The sequence below is a fragment of the Artemia sp. Qi Xiang Cuo genome, chromosome 19 (genome assembly GCF_049724085.1).
Source record: "Artemia sp. Qi Xiang Cuo chromosome 19, ASM4972408v1, whole genome shotgun sequence".
Classification (NCBI taxonomy): Eukaryota; Metazoa; Arthropoda; class Branchiopoda; order Anostraca; family Artemiidae; genus Artemia; species Artemia sp. Qi Xiang Cuo.
The window spans coordinates 26,412,259-26,427,714 of record NC_142812.1 but is presented as its reverse complement, the minus strand read 5'-3'; the positions used below and the strand labels follow the sequence as shown (position 1 = coordinate 26,427,714).

General features: G+C 34.5%; 1 protein-coding gene across 2 annotated transcripts in view; it reads right to left on the bottom strand.

Moving 5' to 3' along the window:
• The window catches only part of LOC148940667 (limbic system-associated membrane protein-like), a 199,557-nt gene that overhangs the window by 21,184 nt on the left and 162,917 nt on the right, over window positions 1–15,456 (bottom strand). For both annotated transcript variants that reach the window (XM_089104909.1, XM_089104910.1), the window contains exon 8: window positions 5,619–5,756. In XM_089104909.1, the coding sequence (XP_088961035.1) occupies window positions 5,619–5,756 (138 nt within the window). The remainder of the gene's footprint in view (window positions 1–5,618; window positions 5,757–15,456) is intronic.

The following is a 15,456-nucleotide window of genomic DNA, read 5'->3' as shown; positions in this document are numbered from 1 at the left end:
ACGTGTTATCTTCGTGATATGAAAGACGACGAGATTCTTGGCTGTTTTTATGATTATGAAATGAAAAAAAACTTGGAAATAGTGGAATGTATCAAATTGAAAAGGTACGAAAGAGTTGAACTCTCAAGGGCAAGAGACAGTTTCTTGTTCGCTGGCTAGGATACAGCTGTGATTTCGATTCCTGGATTACCGCTGAAGACGTTCATAATGTCTAATGGTTTTTATGTGACATTCTTATCCAGTCTTTCTGACCCCCTCTATGACGATTTGAATAAAACGAGTGATTTTGAACAAAACTCTCCCCTGCTATTACACTTGAGGGAAGATATTTATCTGCTCTTGTAGATTGTATTCTCAAAAATACATACGATACCCTAAGAAAAGATCGAAGATATGATGTAAAATTAGACCAAATGATTGGCCGCTCTTTGACGATCAACATATAATTGAAAATATCAATTCATATGAATATCCCTTTCACATTATCATGCAAGGAGGTTGGGAACATGAATGATTTGTGTCAATAGAAAAATTTTTGCTCGTAAAAATCGTAGCTTTCAATTCAACTATTCAACAGAAGCGGGCAAGATCTACGTTAGTTCACCCATTGACAATGAAAATTTTTATTCTCAACGATAATCTAAGAAATGTTCTTGGTTTTAAACATAATATAATCAATGATGAAAGTGCTGGAGGTGCTAGTGGCATGAATCGTGTCATTTTCACAAACTATCCACCCGCCTTCTGCTTGAATAGTTGTATATTTCTTTATGCATCCTCTGTCGAGAGATCAAGAGTCGGTAATGCCTATGTTCACCGGCAATGCCAATGTAAAGAGAAAGCAAGACATATAAAGAAATTTCGTAATTGAATTCTGGCAAGTTCTCCCAGTGCAAAATTTCCTCTGAAATTTTCATCCCCAGGAAATTATCCTCTCCATTAAAAATTCTCCCAGCAGAGAATTCGTCCTCCCCTCCCCACCTGAAAAATGTATGCATGCTTCCCAATAACAGATTAAAAAAGGGCAAATTTTATAACCTTTCCCCAGGGGCTGTAGGCAGGGGTGTCGTTTGGGGGTGGCAAGGGGGGCAGTTGCCCCCAATAATGTGGAGAAAAAATATTATACATCCAATGCCCTTTGACTATCCAGATATGGACCCCTCTTGCCCCTCCAATAAAAATGCTGGAGATTCACCCCTGGCTGTAGGGGGTCATTTCATCTCCAAAGACATAGTTATTGGGCCTGTCAACTAAGCTGAACAAAAAATATATGTCAAAATTTTGATTGGACGATTTCGGGAAGAAAGTGGCGTGGGAGGAGGCCTAGTTGCCCTCTAATTTTTGGTCAATTATAAATAGCACTAAAACTTTTCATTTCCGTTAGAATGAGCCCTCTCCCGACGTTCTAGGTCCACTGGGTCTATACAGTCACCACTGGAAAAAAACACGAACCGTTTGATTACCCATAAAAATTCAAACAAAGACCATTGAAATATTGATTGTTTTTCTGCGTTACCAAAATTATTGTATTCATAAAACTTTCCAATTTCACGAAATTTAATTAAACAAATAGAAAAAGTTTTTCAACTAAAGTAAGGAGCAAGTTTAAAACTTAAAAACAAATATAAATTACTCTTTATGTAAGGGGTACTGCCCCCCTCTCGATACCTTGGTCATTAAAAAAGTTTTTTAGTGCTTTGAATTTTTTTCAATTCCAAATTTTGTTTAAAAACTTGAAAAAAGCCAAACTTCCCGATAAAGAGTAAGGAGATGAAGGAGACAGCCCCATTCATACAAAAAATAATTTGTTCAAATTTGTTTCAAATCTTTTGCTTGCTTTCAGTTGAAAAGCTCTTTTTTATTAGATATGTTATTATTTTCCAAATCATACTCAGGCCTAACTAAGAAAGGATTTGAGATACCGGTCTCATACATCCCTAGTTAACTGTTTCTTACATGTGTAAATCAACTATTGTGTATTTATTAGTATCGTTCAACGTTTGAATTTGTAATTTAAATTTTGGATAAAAAATTAAAAAATTGGCGATGAATAGTAATTATGGTGAAATGTCCTTGTTAATATTACTAATAAAGAACTTTGGTTGGATGAAAAGGAGTATTATCGTTTGTATGGAAGGATATTCTGTGAGACTTTTCACCTCTACATAACTGAAGCCATGACGACCTCTAAAATAGTATTTTCTTATCGATAAATCCGTTACATATATTTTTTTAAATACATGGAAGTAATTCATATAAATAGAAAAAGAAAAATATTACCATTTAAAATTGCTGAAAACTAAGTTCCTAGCAGTGTTTGCCACCCCAAGGAAATTTCATGGCGGGGCTGATGATGAACTACCTTGCCTTTTCCACCTCTGTGCTGGTATATATGGGAATGTAACACATTAACTGTACAGAGAAAGAGTCTTATTAATTCCTACTCCGCTCTTCCTCTTTCAACGTTTATCTGAAGCCTCATGAAGAGTAAGCAGTTTGTCCATAAAAATTTACTTTTGTAGGAATTTACCCTACCCCAATCTAAACAATGACTCAATCCCCCTCTATATAGCTGATAGGCAATTAAAAATCACCAAACGTAGCCTATTTTTTTTATATAATTAAAGCGAATCAACTTGGTTGAATCCAGCACTAACACCGTGTGGCATTACTTCTTTTGTAACAGGGAAGCCTAAAACATAGTTATTGATACTTTTAGCTTATTAGGATTGCAAATTAAATTGATTGCATTGATTGTAAATTCGCCCTCTTCGGGGTAAAGTTGTAGTTTCGTGCCCTAAACGGCATAAATTTTCACCCAACCACCACTGCTATTTTGGCGTCTGGCCCCCCTGGAAAATTTTCGGCTGGTCCCCCCTTGGTACAAATATCTTCAAGACAGCAATTACAGTCTTTAATTCGCACATCAAATACTTTATGCAATATCCATGGATTGCATAATCTACACTTTTGATTAGAGTCATTAGCAAAGGCACAATTCTTACAGGATGACCAGCTGCCCAATGTGTAGAAGCATAATGGACATGTGTAAAACATTTTTCGATGTTGACTGTCTCTTTTTCAAAAAGAAATGACTCGTAATCAATAAAATGTCTTCTAGGAGGAGTGACGTCATAAAACTTATTTAGACACGGTTTGTTACAAAATGGTCGTCTAAGTAGCGGATAAACGCAAAACCACAATATTATTTTGTTTTGTCTCTGTTAATATATCTATAAATTGAGTAAAAGCATTTGACCACGACGACAAAGTTTCATGGTCCAAAGATGGGGAATCAATTCCCAGTTATATCGTTAAGCATTTCTTAAAAAGCTCTTTTTGAAAAAATAACTCTAGAAAATCATCATCTAAAATTAGCCACTTTTCCAATTTTACTAGATTCTGTAAGATTCTTTGGCTCTCAAATCCAGTCATTTTAACACTCTCATTACCAATTACAAAATCTCACTAGTAACAAACCGTTTTTTACAGATTGTTCTCTTCAACATATTTCGCTAACACATTTAATCCGTCTTGTAGTCTCTGTATATGCACTATATTCACTTTATCCGCAAAGCATAATGGTTCTTCCGACTTGAATTTGTTTAATGATATAACATATCCTGCATATATCTTGTCCCATTCTAGGGTTAGTCGACAGCCTTTTGTAATTTCCACTGTTACTTTAGGCACTCTGGGTTCCATCTCGCTAACACTATCAATATCAAATAATGTATAAGTACCCATTAAAATATCGTTGGTGTTGACACGCTGAACTCTATTTTAATACTAAAACAAGATCGCGTTATCTGGTCGCTCAAATCCTGGGCATTTTCCAGAATAGACGTCTAGACTCCTATATGGGGGCTTCTATTTTTAGAGGGAGGAACGTCTACAAGAAAACAATGTGCCAAAAATGGCTACGAATCGAGACAAATGGTGGTTTCTATGGGAAATATTGGAACACCAGGGAGTGTCACGGGAAGGCTGCCAGGGCTTTTGTGATGTCACAGGGTATGACTTTAAAATCCTATGCTATTTTCCTAAATCTGCGTCTAAATCCCATGAGAAAAGGGAGGGCATGCGTTTAAAATTATATGAAGAAAGGGAGGGCGTGTGTTTGAAATCATAAGAGAAAAGGGAGGGCATGCCTTTGAATAGATTAACCCCTCACTACTTATGTCATTGTCCTAACAAACAAAATAAGATTGATGTAATTTGGCAAAATAAATGCAGTAAGAAGACTCAAATATAAATATAAGCGGAACTTTTAGTATACAATTTCCTGACACTATACGCTATATGACTGAACCCTTTATGTTGCATAAAAAATATTGTTGCTCAAGGGTGACATTTCATTCACCAAAAATTTTTTATCTGAAGTTTCTAAAAGATACGGATAACAGTAGTATACCCCTCGGACTCTGATAAATGTGACAAGGTTGCACTTCTTTGGGGAAATTTAAGAGAGGTAGGGGATAAAAACTTATATCTTTACTGCGTAATTATAACAGAAGTTCTGCTACAGAACTCATGGTGACTTTTATTTTTGTCGCCTAAGCAAGAAAAAGATCTTGTAGTATGGTTAGTTGCGTATGCTATACCTAAAAAAATTTAAATGAATAAAAGATTGATTAAAAAAAATTGATGGAAGAAAGAGTAAGGTTGAAACTTTAAACCAATAAAGCTCATTTCTGGGAAAATGGCTCTTGATATTTCCCTAAATCTGCAAAAGTCTAAAAAACTAATACTTTTTGAAAACAAGAGAATCTATGTTATACACTAAAAATTGTCGATATGATGGCTGGTGAAAGACTATCGAGTGTCTTATAATTGGTCTTCTATGTGCTGTAGGCTGGGGATTTACTTTTCTTGTCCAAAAGAGCATCCTGGTGTTTGCGTGGGTTTTGTGTTTTCAATGAAGCACTAATTTTTTTGTGATCTTACAAATAAAGGGAAATATTATGAGTCAGTTTATCTGAACTAGTTTTGTAAATACATATTGCATAAACTTCAGAGCAAAAATTATTGTTCGTTTAAAGCTACACTCTTTGCTTTCATCTGAACAATTCTGTCTTTTTAATAATACCATGAAGAAATAGGCCTACGGAGAACATGTATTATAATAACTGGATATCAAATCTACAGAAACCATAAATTTTGGCTAGGGCCAAAACATTATATAGTCATTAGAGATCAAGCTTTTGGTCGTTTTACGCAAAGTATCCTGTAGCTCCTGTCAAGTAGCAGAAGCACACGAAACTAGATTGAGTGTAAGCAAAAATTTATTTACTGTTACGCAAATATGTTTACTTACTAATGTAATAAATTTATCATAAGCCGGGCTTGAGAATAGAAACATGTTAAGAAAATATCCATACCGAGTAAAAATGGTCTTATGTTGGTTAGTTAAAATAGAACTTTTTTTTTATCTTAAACTGCTTTTGTCTGGAATATAGAAAGTCTCAGTTTGTTTTAGCTAGTAACAAAATGATTATGCTTTTTCAGTAATGTTCATTTTCTCGAACACAGATATCTGTGGTTATTCAATGAGTTCAAGAAAACAAACTCATCACCAAACTAGATAAAAAAAAATAAAAAGTTAATACACTACTTACCTTCAGAAATTACCTCCCCTTTTGCAGTTGTCCAATAAGAGATTGCTTTAGGGTACACCTCAGCATTACAAGTTAGAACCGCCTCTTGACCTTGCATTATTCCAATTAGTTGATGAGGAACTAATACTCGGGGAGGAACTAGAAAAGAAAGGGAGATCATTAAAATCATAAGTTTATGGAGCCACTTGAGCACTCCGCATGAAAACAGAGACTTGAGGGTTCTTATCGTGAATTAATTGAAATTTCTTTCAAGCAACTAGGTAACTGTTGTAATTTACTACTGTTAAAGAGAGCACACTTTCCAAAAACTATATTTACAATTCTTGAGAGTCTGCAGTGTCCGTTCCGACTGTTTGAAATCATATACCCCGTGCTGTGTTTTGAGCAGCTTACTACCACATCAAAACCGCATGCTCAACCGCCAGTAAAAACTTTTGTGATTTAGCGAACTTTCAGATGAAGCTCTTGAGTTTGTCTCATTTTAGGTTTCAGAGGTTTTATCTTAGTTTCATATTAGTTTAAAAAACAAAGTTTTTCCAAGGGAGGTAAAGAGCGAAGTTGAAACTTAATAGCAAATAATCATCAAATAAATCAACTGGTCACATTTCCCTATTATTGTAGGATTATATCATTCTTTCAATTAAACGGCTCTTTCTTCTTTTAATTAAACGGCCCTTTTGTTTCAGTACTCGTTCTTAAAGAGTTGTGACAAAAAGTCAAACTTTGGCGTAAAGAGCGGGGTATTGAGGAGGGGGCAGCCCCCTTAATATACGGAATAATTTCTGTTTGTTTCAAGTTTTAATGTTGTTCCTTACTTTCAGTTGAAAATTTGTTGTTTTTTTTCTGATCGTTTTTATGATAATACCAAGGAATCCCCTGTTCCCCGTGTAAAACTTTTCCTGGAAAGTTCCCCCGGAAACTTTTCTCCCCACAGAAATCCCAACTTATAGAAAATACCCCACAAAAAAATTTCCCGATCCCCGCCCCCAAAAATTAATATTTCCCAATAAAAAATACTACATGTGAGCAACGGGCATATTGCGTAACTTAGTGCTTACAGCCCTTTCTCCAGGGAGTATGGGGTCTTCCCCAAAGGCATAGTTATCAGTCCTTTTCACTATGCTGAATCAGATAGCTATCCCAAAATTTTGATCAGATGACCTTGGGGAAGAAAGGGGCGTTGATCTTGTTGGTCACTTAAAAAGAACACTAGAACTTTTGATTTCTGATCAAATGAGCATTATTCTAAAATATCTCCCGATCTTTTAGGATAATTTATTAGGCACGGTCTCCCCTGGAGAAAAAACAAACAAATTAACACGCATCCGTGATCTCTATTTGGGCCCAAAATACAAAAATTCACATTTTTTTTTTATGGAGAAGCTTGGAACCTCTACAGTAGGGTTCTCTGATATGCTATATCTGATGGTGTGATTTTCAATAAGATCATTTGACTTTTTGGGTGGTAAATTTTTTCTAAAAATTTTAGAGGGGTTAAGATGTATTTTTCAAGACCTAGAGGGGGAATAAACCCTTTTCATTTTGAAAACACGATACCAGAAAAAAGCATTTTTCAAAAGAAATATCTTAGAAAAAGGGAAAGCGGGTGAAAAATAGAGAGATGAGAGTCCTTTATTGATCAATTAACTAAACAACAAATCAAATTAAACAAACATAGCAACTACTAAAAGGTCAAATAACCTGTGTGTAGTGACTCAATTAATTAATTAATTCACATAGTCAACAACATAAAAAAATGAAGACAAATAATAAGAAGAAGAAAGGAAAAAGGAAAGAAAAAAGAGAAAAAAAACAGACTAAAAGCTCACAAGGGACCTGCTCTCATCCTGCATTTCGACAACCGTTTTATATCGACCATAAAAATCGACCATTGTATATAAATTATATAATCTATATACAGTGATCTCGACCAAGTAGAAACTTTTTGACCTGTGATCAAACAGTTCGTTGTAATCAAGCAGTTCGTCATAACGAACTGTAAGTAAGGAGTGACCCGGCTCAATAGCAACCAAAACTCTAAAAACCGGCATTTTGATACCAATAGATACATCAATAGAATTAGATTTTTATTCTGATTTCAAATATATAAGTTTCGATAAGTTTAGTCTTACCAACCAAAAGTTACACGCCGGAAAAAATTTGCCTTATTTTCGAAAAAAGGGGAAAACAACCCGTAAAACTCATAGAATTTTAATTAAAATGACACCATCAGATTCAGCGTATTAGGGAACCCTACTACAGCGGTTTCAAGCTCCTATCTACAAAAATGCGGAATTTTGTAATTTTTGCCAGAACAAGGATCACAGATGCGTGTTTATTTATTTTTTTTTATTATTATTATTTCCCCAGGGGTAATCGTATCGATCCAGTAGTCCTAGAATATCGTGAGAGGGCTCATCTGAACGGAAATTAAAAGTTCTAGTGCCCTTTTTAAGTGAAAAAAAAATTTTGAGGGCAACTTGACCCCCTCCCACGCTCATTTTTTCCCTGAAGTCACCCACTCAAAATTTTGAGATAGCCATTATGTTCAGCATAGCCAAAAATTTAATAGATATATCTTTGAGTATGACTTAATACCCCACAGTTTCCGGGGGAAGGGCTGCAAGTTATGAACTTTGCCCCATGTTTACATATAGTATTTGTTAATGGGAAGTGTATAGATGTTTCAGGAGAGATTTTTTTCTGGTGGGGGTGGGGGTCGGACGAGGGGGTTATGGAGGAGGATGTTTCTTTGGGGGAAGGGACATTTATATGAAGGGGACGCCGGATTTCCCAGCATTATTTAAAAAACGATCAGAAATTAAATTAAAAAAACAAGTTTTCAACTGAAAGTAAGGAGCAACATTGAAACTTAAAACAAACAAAAATGATTACGTATATGAGGGGTTCTTCCCCTAGTCAATACCTCGCCCTTTACGCTAATTTTTTTTTTAGTACTTTCAAAAGAGCTATCTATTCTAATTAACCGGCCTTTGTAATTCAGGGGTTTGTGATCCGAACAAAATTCGAACTTTAGCGTAAAGTGCAAGGTATTGACTAGGGATAAGCTCCCTAATATACGCAATAAAAACATACAAATATAGAAGTTCGTTACGTAAGCTAATTCGTAAGTTACGTCAGAACAAAATTTCGAGAAAACCATTTAGTCAAAACAAGTAAAATTAATATACAAATTTCATTTTAATTATTCATGTACGGTGAGCCAAAATCAAAGCTCCATTAATTCAAAAACGTTCAGAAATTAAATAAAAAAAAAAGTTTTTTTTAACTGAAAGTTAGGAGCGACATTAAAAATTAACGAACAGAAATTATTCCGTATATGAAAGGGGCTCTCCCTTCCTCAACGCCTCGCTCTTTATGCTAAAGTTTGAGTCTGTCACACAACTTTATTTTTTAAAACGATAAAAAACTTCAGCGTAAAGAGCGAGGCGTTGAGGAGGGGACAGCCCCTCTCATATACGGAATAATTTCTGTTCTTTTTAAGTTTTAATGTCGCTCCTTACTTTCAGTTAAAAAAAACACGTTTTTTTATTTAATTTAAATGAAGAAACTGATTCAGAGCCCGTAATGCTGTCCGGGAGGTTATTCTAGAGAGTTACACTTGCGTGACGATACACGTGAGCTGATTTCACTGAAATTCTCTTCTCATATACTAGCTTATCCGCATTCCTAGTATGATAAGAATGATAATGAGAATTAATAGAAAAAAGTATCCACAAATAAGCTGGCGAAACACCATTTAAACATTGGTATACCAGTGCTAATAACTGGTGATTCTGTAACTGACCGACATTCAATATTTTAAGATGGGAATAAAAAATAAGTGTATCATTAAAATTAGCACATTCCCCCAATAGACGAACTGCATTGTCCTGAATCGTCTGGATTCTTCTATAATTGGCATAAAAATTGCTTGTCCAAAAAGCACACCATATAGGCTACAATATAATGTTGTATATGGGTGTTTTCTTCGGGCAAGCAATATTTGTGCTAATTATCAGCAAAAAATAAACTAAAAGCACACGGTACCATACAACGTAAAGATTGATTATTCAATATAAAATATTAACACCTAAATAAAAATTATTAAAAACCTTAGAATAAAATATAATTAAATATTAACAGTATAAATGACTAAACAAAATGAGTAGACTAGAACCTTATACTTCTGAGAGTCCTATGTACCAAACAGGTTTTTCTAGTAGTTACAGGTTTTTCTAGTAGTTACAGGTCATGACGCAGTTTCAAAGTTCACTGCCTTTTTGGTGATAAGCTCAAAAAAACCAGCACGTCTTGTTTCATTGTTATGCAATTATTTTTGTATATAATCAGGTTCCATATTTGATTCTCCATCAGTTTCGAATCGTTTATATTCGAGATAGAATTTTTTGTAATTACATAGAAAAAATGGATAATTCTAACCTTTTTCTGGTGAGTAAAAAATATTCGCATTATTAAAAAGAAATTGTCATTAAGTTAAGGAAGAAATTCTTTCCTTACACTAGAACTAAGGGTACTTATATACTTAGAAGCTTGTTGTTTTTAGGAGTTGAAAAAACCTCTAATTCTCTTATAGGTTGAAATTTACGGTGTGATTTTTTATCAAGATCAGTGGTCTTTTTAGGGAATGTTTTTTTTTGAAAAAGTGCTTAGCTTTTCGATCGGTAATTTGGGATTATAATAAAATTTCGTTTTTTTAATTTTTTAATTTTTACAAAAGCTTCCTTTTTTATAAATATCAGTTGGTTTTTTTTTTTTTTTTTTTTTTTTTTAAATATCAGTGTTTTTTTTTTTTTAGTGATGTTTTTTAAAATACTTCCAGGCCAGTCTTCATTTATGGTGTTATTTTTTATAAATATCATGGCCCTTTTTAAGTATGTTTTTGAAAAAAAAAAAAAGTGCTTAGCTTTCGATCGGTAAATTGGGATTAGAATAAAATGTTTATTCTTTTAATGTATTAATTGTTACAAAAGCTTCCTTTTTTATTACAGTGCGATTTTTTTTTTTTATCACGATCAGTGGTTTTTTAGGGGTGTTTTTTTTGAAAATATTTCCTGACCAGTCTGCGTTGAAGAATCTCTTCCTGAAATTTAATGCGTTCAAAACCAGCCCCCCCCCACCCCAGTCCTCAAAAATAAAAATTTTTACCTTATAACCATAATTAATAAATAAAAATGTTTTCTATACTTTTTATTTAAAGGACAAAATTATATCATAAGAGGGATTGTCTTAGCCGTGCTAATTAACTTTTCCACTTCTTAAATTTCTATTTATGTCTACATTTGATTGAAATCTGATAGTTTTACTTGACTGTAATATGCATTTATTCTCCATATTTTTTAATAAGTAACGAAAATAACGATTTTAAATTTTTATTTAGAAAATACCGACAGGTAAGAATGCACATAGGAGGAGAGGGGGGGGGGGGAGGACCATGTTATAAAATGTCAACAATCCAGAAAAAAAAAACAATTATTTTTAAAAAAATAGTTATAAAAAAAAATTAAAAATTTACAAAAAACTCAAAATTATTTTTTGCTAAAAGCTAATTTTTTTTATTTTTTTTTTTTAAGGAAGAAGTGACTTGAAATAATAACCATTCCGAGAAGAAAGCTATATATGACGAACCTTCATTAATACAGCCCACAAGAGCGTCTGTTATCAAATTCGCTGGAAAAGTTACTCGCGATCATGCATCAAGCACTCAACTTATAGCGACAGAACCCTCTGACTCCCGCGTTGGCTCCATGGCAAACCCCCCTCAAGTATTACAAAGGAGTTCAGATATAGAAGTCCAATCGTAATTTTTAATTATATACATATTTTTTTTTTTCTATCCTTATTTTCAAAAATAATAAAAAATTTTATAATGCGCATAGCTTTTTAAAAAACTTAAAATTTTTTTTTAATATATTTAATTTTATTTAATTAAAAAAATTATAGATATATAAAGGAGTGCTTATAATTAATTTCTATAACAAAAAAAAACATGAAATCTTAAATTATAAACAAGTTGTATTATAATGCAATATTAATTTTAGACAAAAAAACTAAATATTTGAAAAAAACTAAAATCGAAAACAGTCCCCACTACTATAAATTTAAAACACACTTTTATAATACTATTTTCGTCCCTCATGAAGTTGCACAAATACACTATACTTATCAGATCTACCCTTGCTTTTAATCCGACTTGAATTCTAAGTAGGGTCGCATGCAAATTGGACTTTAAATAGCAAGACGTATATCTTCAATAAGCAATTTACACAGGGAAAAAGGTTTTTTGATAATTTCCAACTATGTCTTCGCCGCAATGTTAAGAAACATTATTTGAATGAAGCTGTTTTTGGCCATTTCATTGAAACACTTAGGTGTTTTCAAGAAAAGAATTTGAGACTGTTCTATTTGAACAGTGTTGTGAAATCTGATACCCCTCCAACTCGGAAAGGGTATCGATCCTCCTACCTCGAAGGAAGCCCCCCCCGGTTCCCAAGGGTTCTCCCTGGGTGGGGTTCGGGGGGGGGCTCTAAAAAGGGGCCATCCAAAAATTTTAATTGTTGATATGGACGGCGAAAAAAGTTATTCTCTCTTACCAGTATTTATTTATCCCAGGTCGAAAAAATCCGTTGGCAAAAGACAGAGGAAGATACGGATTATTGAGAAAGTAACAACAACACCACCGAGCTCCGACATATGGAGTTCGTTTCCTTTAACTGAAGCCGAGGAGCAACTGCTCGTACAACATACTGCATCAGTCGAACAATGGTCAAATTTCATTAACAGTTACAATGAAGAGGCTCAAATAATCGAATTGGAATAATATTTTGCGTTTTTATTTTAAAAAAAAAAAAAATTTTTAATAAAAACATTAATTTTTTCTATCATTCTCTTGTTCTAACTTACCCATTCTAAGAATAAGACTACATTTTCCCGACAAAAAAAATATTTTTTTTTTTAACATGTTCAGTTGACATTATGAAAGACATAAGGCAATTAACTTTTTTTCTTCTTTTAATTGTTCAGGTGGTGGTAAAATTACTATTAGAAATTTAAAAAGGTTTATTAACTATAAAAAAAAAATAATTACTAATTTAAATAAAAATAAAAAACTTTTTTTTTTCTTAATATTATAATTATATAAACCCACGTGGCAGCACACGGTAGGGAGTATGAAAGTATATTTCACGACACACAAATTTCCCAACAAGTATATTTAAGTGCTGACCCTCCTCTGAGTCTCGAGAACATGGAGTGGCATGAGGGGTTCCTTCATGATGTTTTTGGGGAAATGGCCAGCCTGAAGGACTTAACTTGTGATATTGACATGGTTGAGGACCCAGAGTGGGCAGATAGTTTCATGCGCGAATATTTAGATGATGATGCTACATGTAAATCTGAACTGGGTCCTCATAATGAAATTCCATCAGAGGACAATGCAGCCTGGCTTGACCAATTGTCCCCAAACACCTTAGAATATGTACTAGGGGACATCATGTCACAACCCTCCAATGTGATTGAACAAACAGGGTCAGGACATCAAAACAGTGCTACGCCCCCGAAATTGCCTGATTTTTATCTGTTAGAATCTGCTCTAGGTCATTTGCAAACGTACAGGGTTGATTTTAGCCTTCCCGAGGAAAACGCTGTCAATATTTTAACTGACCCTGTAGAAAATCTCCATAGCTATATCGACAAAATTCGAGCACTTATCGAGATTCAGATCCAGACATGGGGAGGTCAGGGGGGACTTAAAGCATCAGTCAACCAAAAAGTTTATTTGCAAAAGGGGACATCTGGGGATGTTTTTTATTTTCATTTTTCAACGGGCATCCAGACTTTTTACCCAGGTCTAAACGATTTTGAAGACAACTTTTTCAACTGGGTAAATAAACTAATTTCAACTTTGGATACATTTAGTGAGAGGGGGAGTGGTTCCACCATTTTATAAATTGAACGCATGGATCTGAATCTCAGTAGTTTTTAAAAAAACTTTATTTTAAGGGGAGGGCGAGGTAAAAAAATAAAATGTCACCCAGATTTGTCGGCTACCAAAGAAGTTCAGAGTTTCTATTTTGACACTGGACTTCAATGCTTTAAGTATGCATTTTTAATGGCGGCCCATAAGACATTATATAATGAGTCAACAATGAAAAATCTTGACAAACTTGCAAGTAACGGTGGGAAAAATTTCCATAATTTAATTGTTGTTTGTTTAGAGTTAATGTAGACGGTTTCATTAAAAGAAATAATCAGTTTAGATACAGAAAATGACATTAATTAGGCGGTGGTGTTTGTTCGCCAGTTTTAATCTTACGTTGTATATGGGGGGGAAAAAACAAATAAAAAAGTAGTTTTGTACTCAGTGAGGATACCGAGGGTGGAAAATGTTAAAAATTTTGTATAGGTTATTTACCAACCTCCCAAAGATGTAAATTCTTATGGTCATTTTTTCCCCGTTACGGCGATAAGTCGACTCCTCTCTCAAGGCGTGAAGAAAGGGGAACGTTTCTATTGCCCCATGTGTCTCTCCCCATTTAGATCTGAGCGAACTTTTTCAGATCACCGGTGGCCTTGCAAAACACATTGACATCAGGGAATATACATGCCGGCAGAAGGCAAAGACATTTCAAAATTTAAAAATTTCCAAAATTCTCTTCTGCAATCTGATAAAATGTCTTTGTACTGTAAATCAAGACTGGTTGAGGTATCAGACCCATCAAGGCCAAATATAGTCAAGGAACACAAACTAGTTGTCAAGGAACACAAACTACGCACACGCCCGTCGCGACGCCAACAATAAATTGCAATTGGAAGAGTTTTTTTTGACTATGGACGAGGACGGCAGTATGGAAAAGCTATTGGTTTCTTTAATAAAAACGGCAAACAGGGCAATTTCACGATTACGTCATACTAATTATCCAATGACATTGTCGGATAAAGAGCACTTGGCGTTGGAAAAGTGACCAATTTGTTGGGTGTCTAGGGATGCCCTTGCCCCAAAAGACGCGGTCCAGGACCACAATCACCTTAATGACCCCAAGTCAGCGGGACAAAGTAAGTTTGGGGGGTGGGCTCACAATTCGTGTAATTTAAAAATTAAACAACAACTTTTTCTACCAGTTTTTATACATAACTCTAACTCCGATCTGAAGTTTGTGCTACCTGCCTTGGCACATCTTCAAAGAAATGGAAGAGTGGATGATGATGCATGGGTGATAGACAGCTTTACGTACAAAATCATACCTAAGTCCTCGGAAAAGTTGCTTGTTTTGGAATTTATGTGGAAATTTGTTGAAGCCGGTGTTGAGTAAACGAATAAAATTCTCTTTTTAGATTCCTACAGTTTTTTTCCCAAATCATTGAGTGAATTAATTCAAGTGCAGAAAAACGATGACGGCTGCAACGCTTTCCCCCTTCTCAAGCAACAATTTCCAAATGATGTATATGATTTGTTAACAGTCAAGGGCATATATCCTTATGACTTTTATTGTTCCATGTCGAGATTCACCGAGGAGACTATTCCTTGTATTGAATCGTTTTACGACAGTCTTCACAATCGTAGTTGCACCCCCGAGGACTACAGTTGTGCTAAAACAGTGTGGGTAGAAGGCGGGTTCAAACATTGATGTGACTACCGCAGGCTAATTGGTTCTTTGGACGATTAAAAAGTGGGTTGTATGTTTAAAAATACGTATAATACATGTTGGAGGTAGTATTTCTGTGGTTTATTATTTTTCATAGCCTTGTACCTTTCTGTACAACTTTCTAACCATCAGTGGGGAAAAACTTGGTGTGATTACCGAAAATGATAAGCATC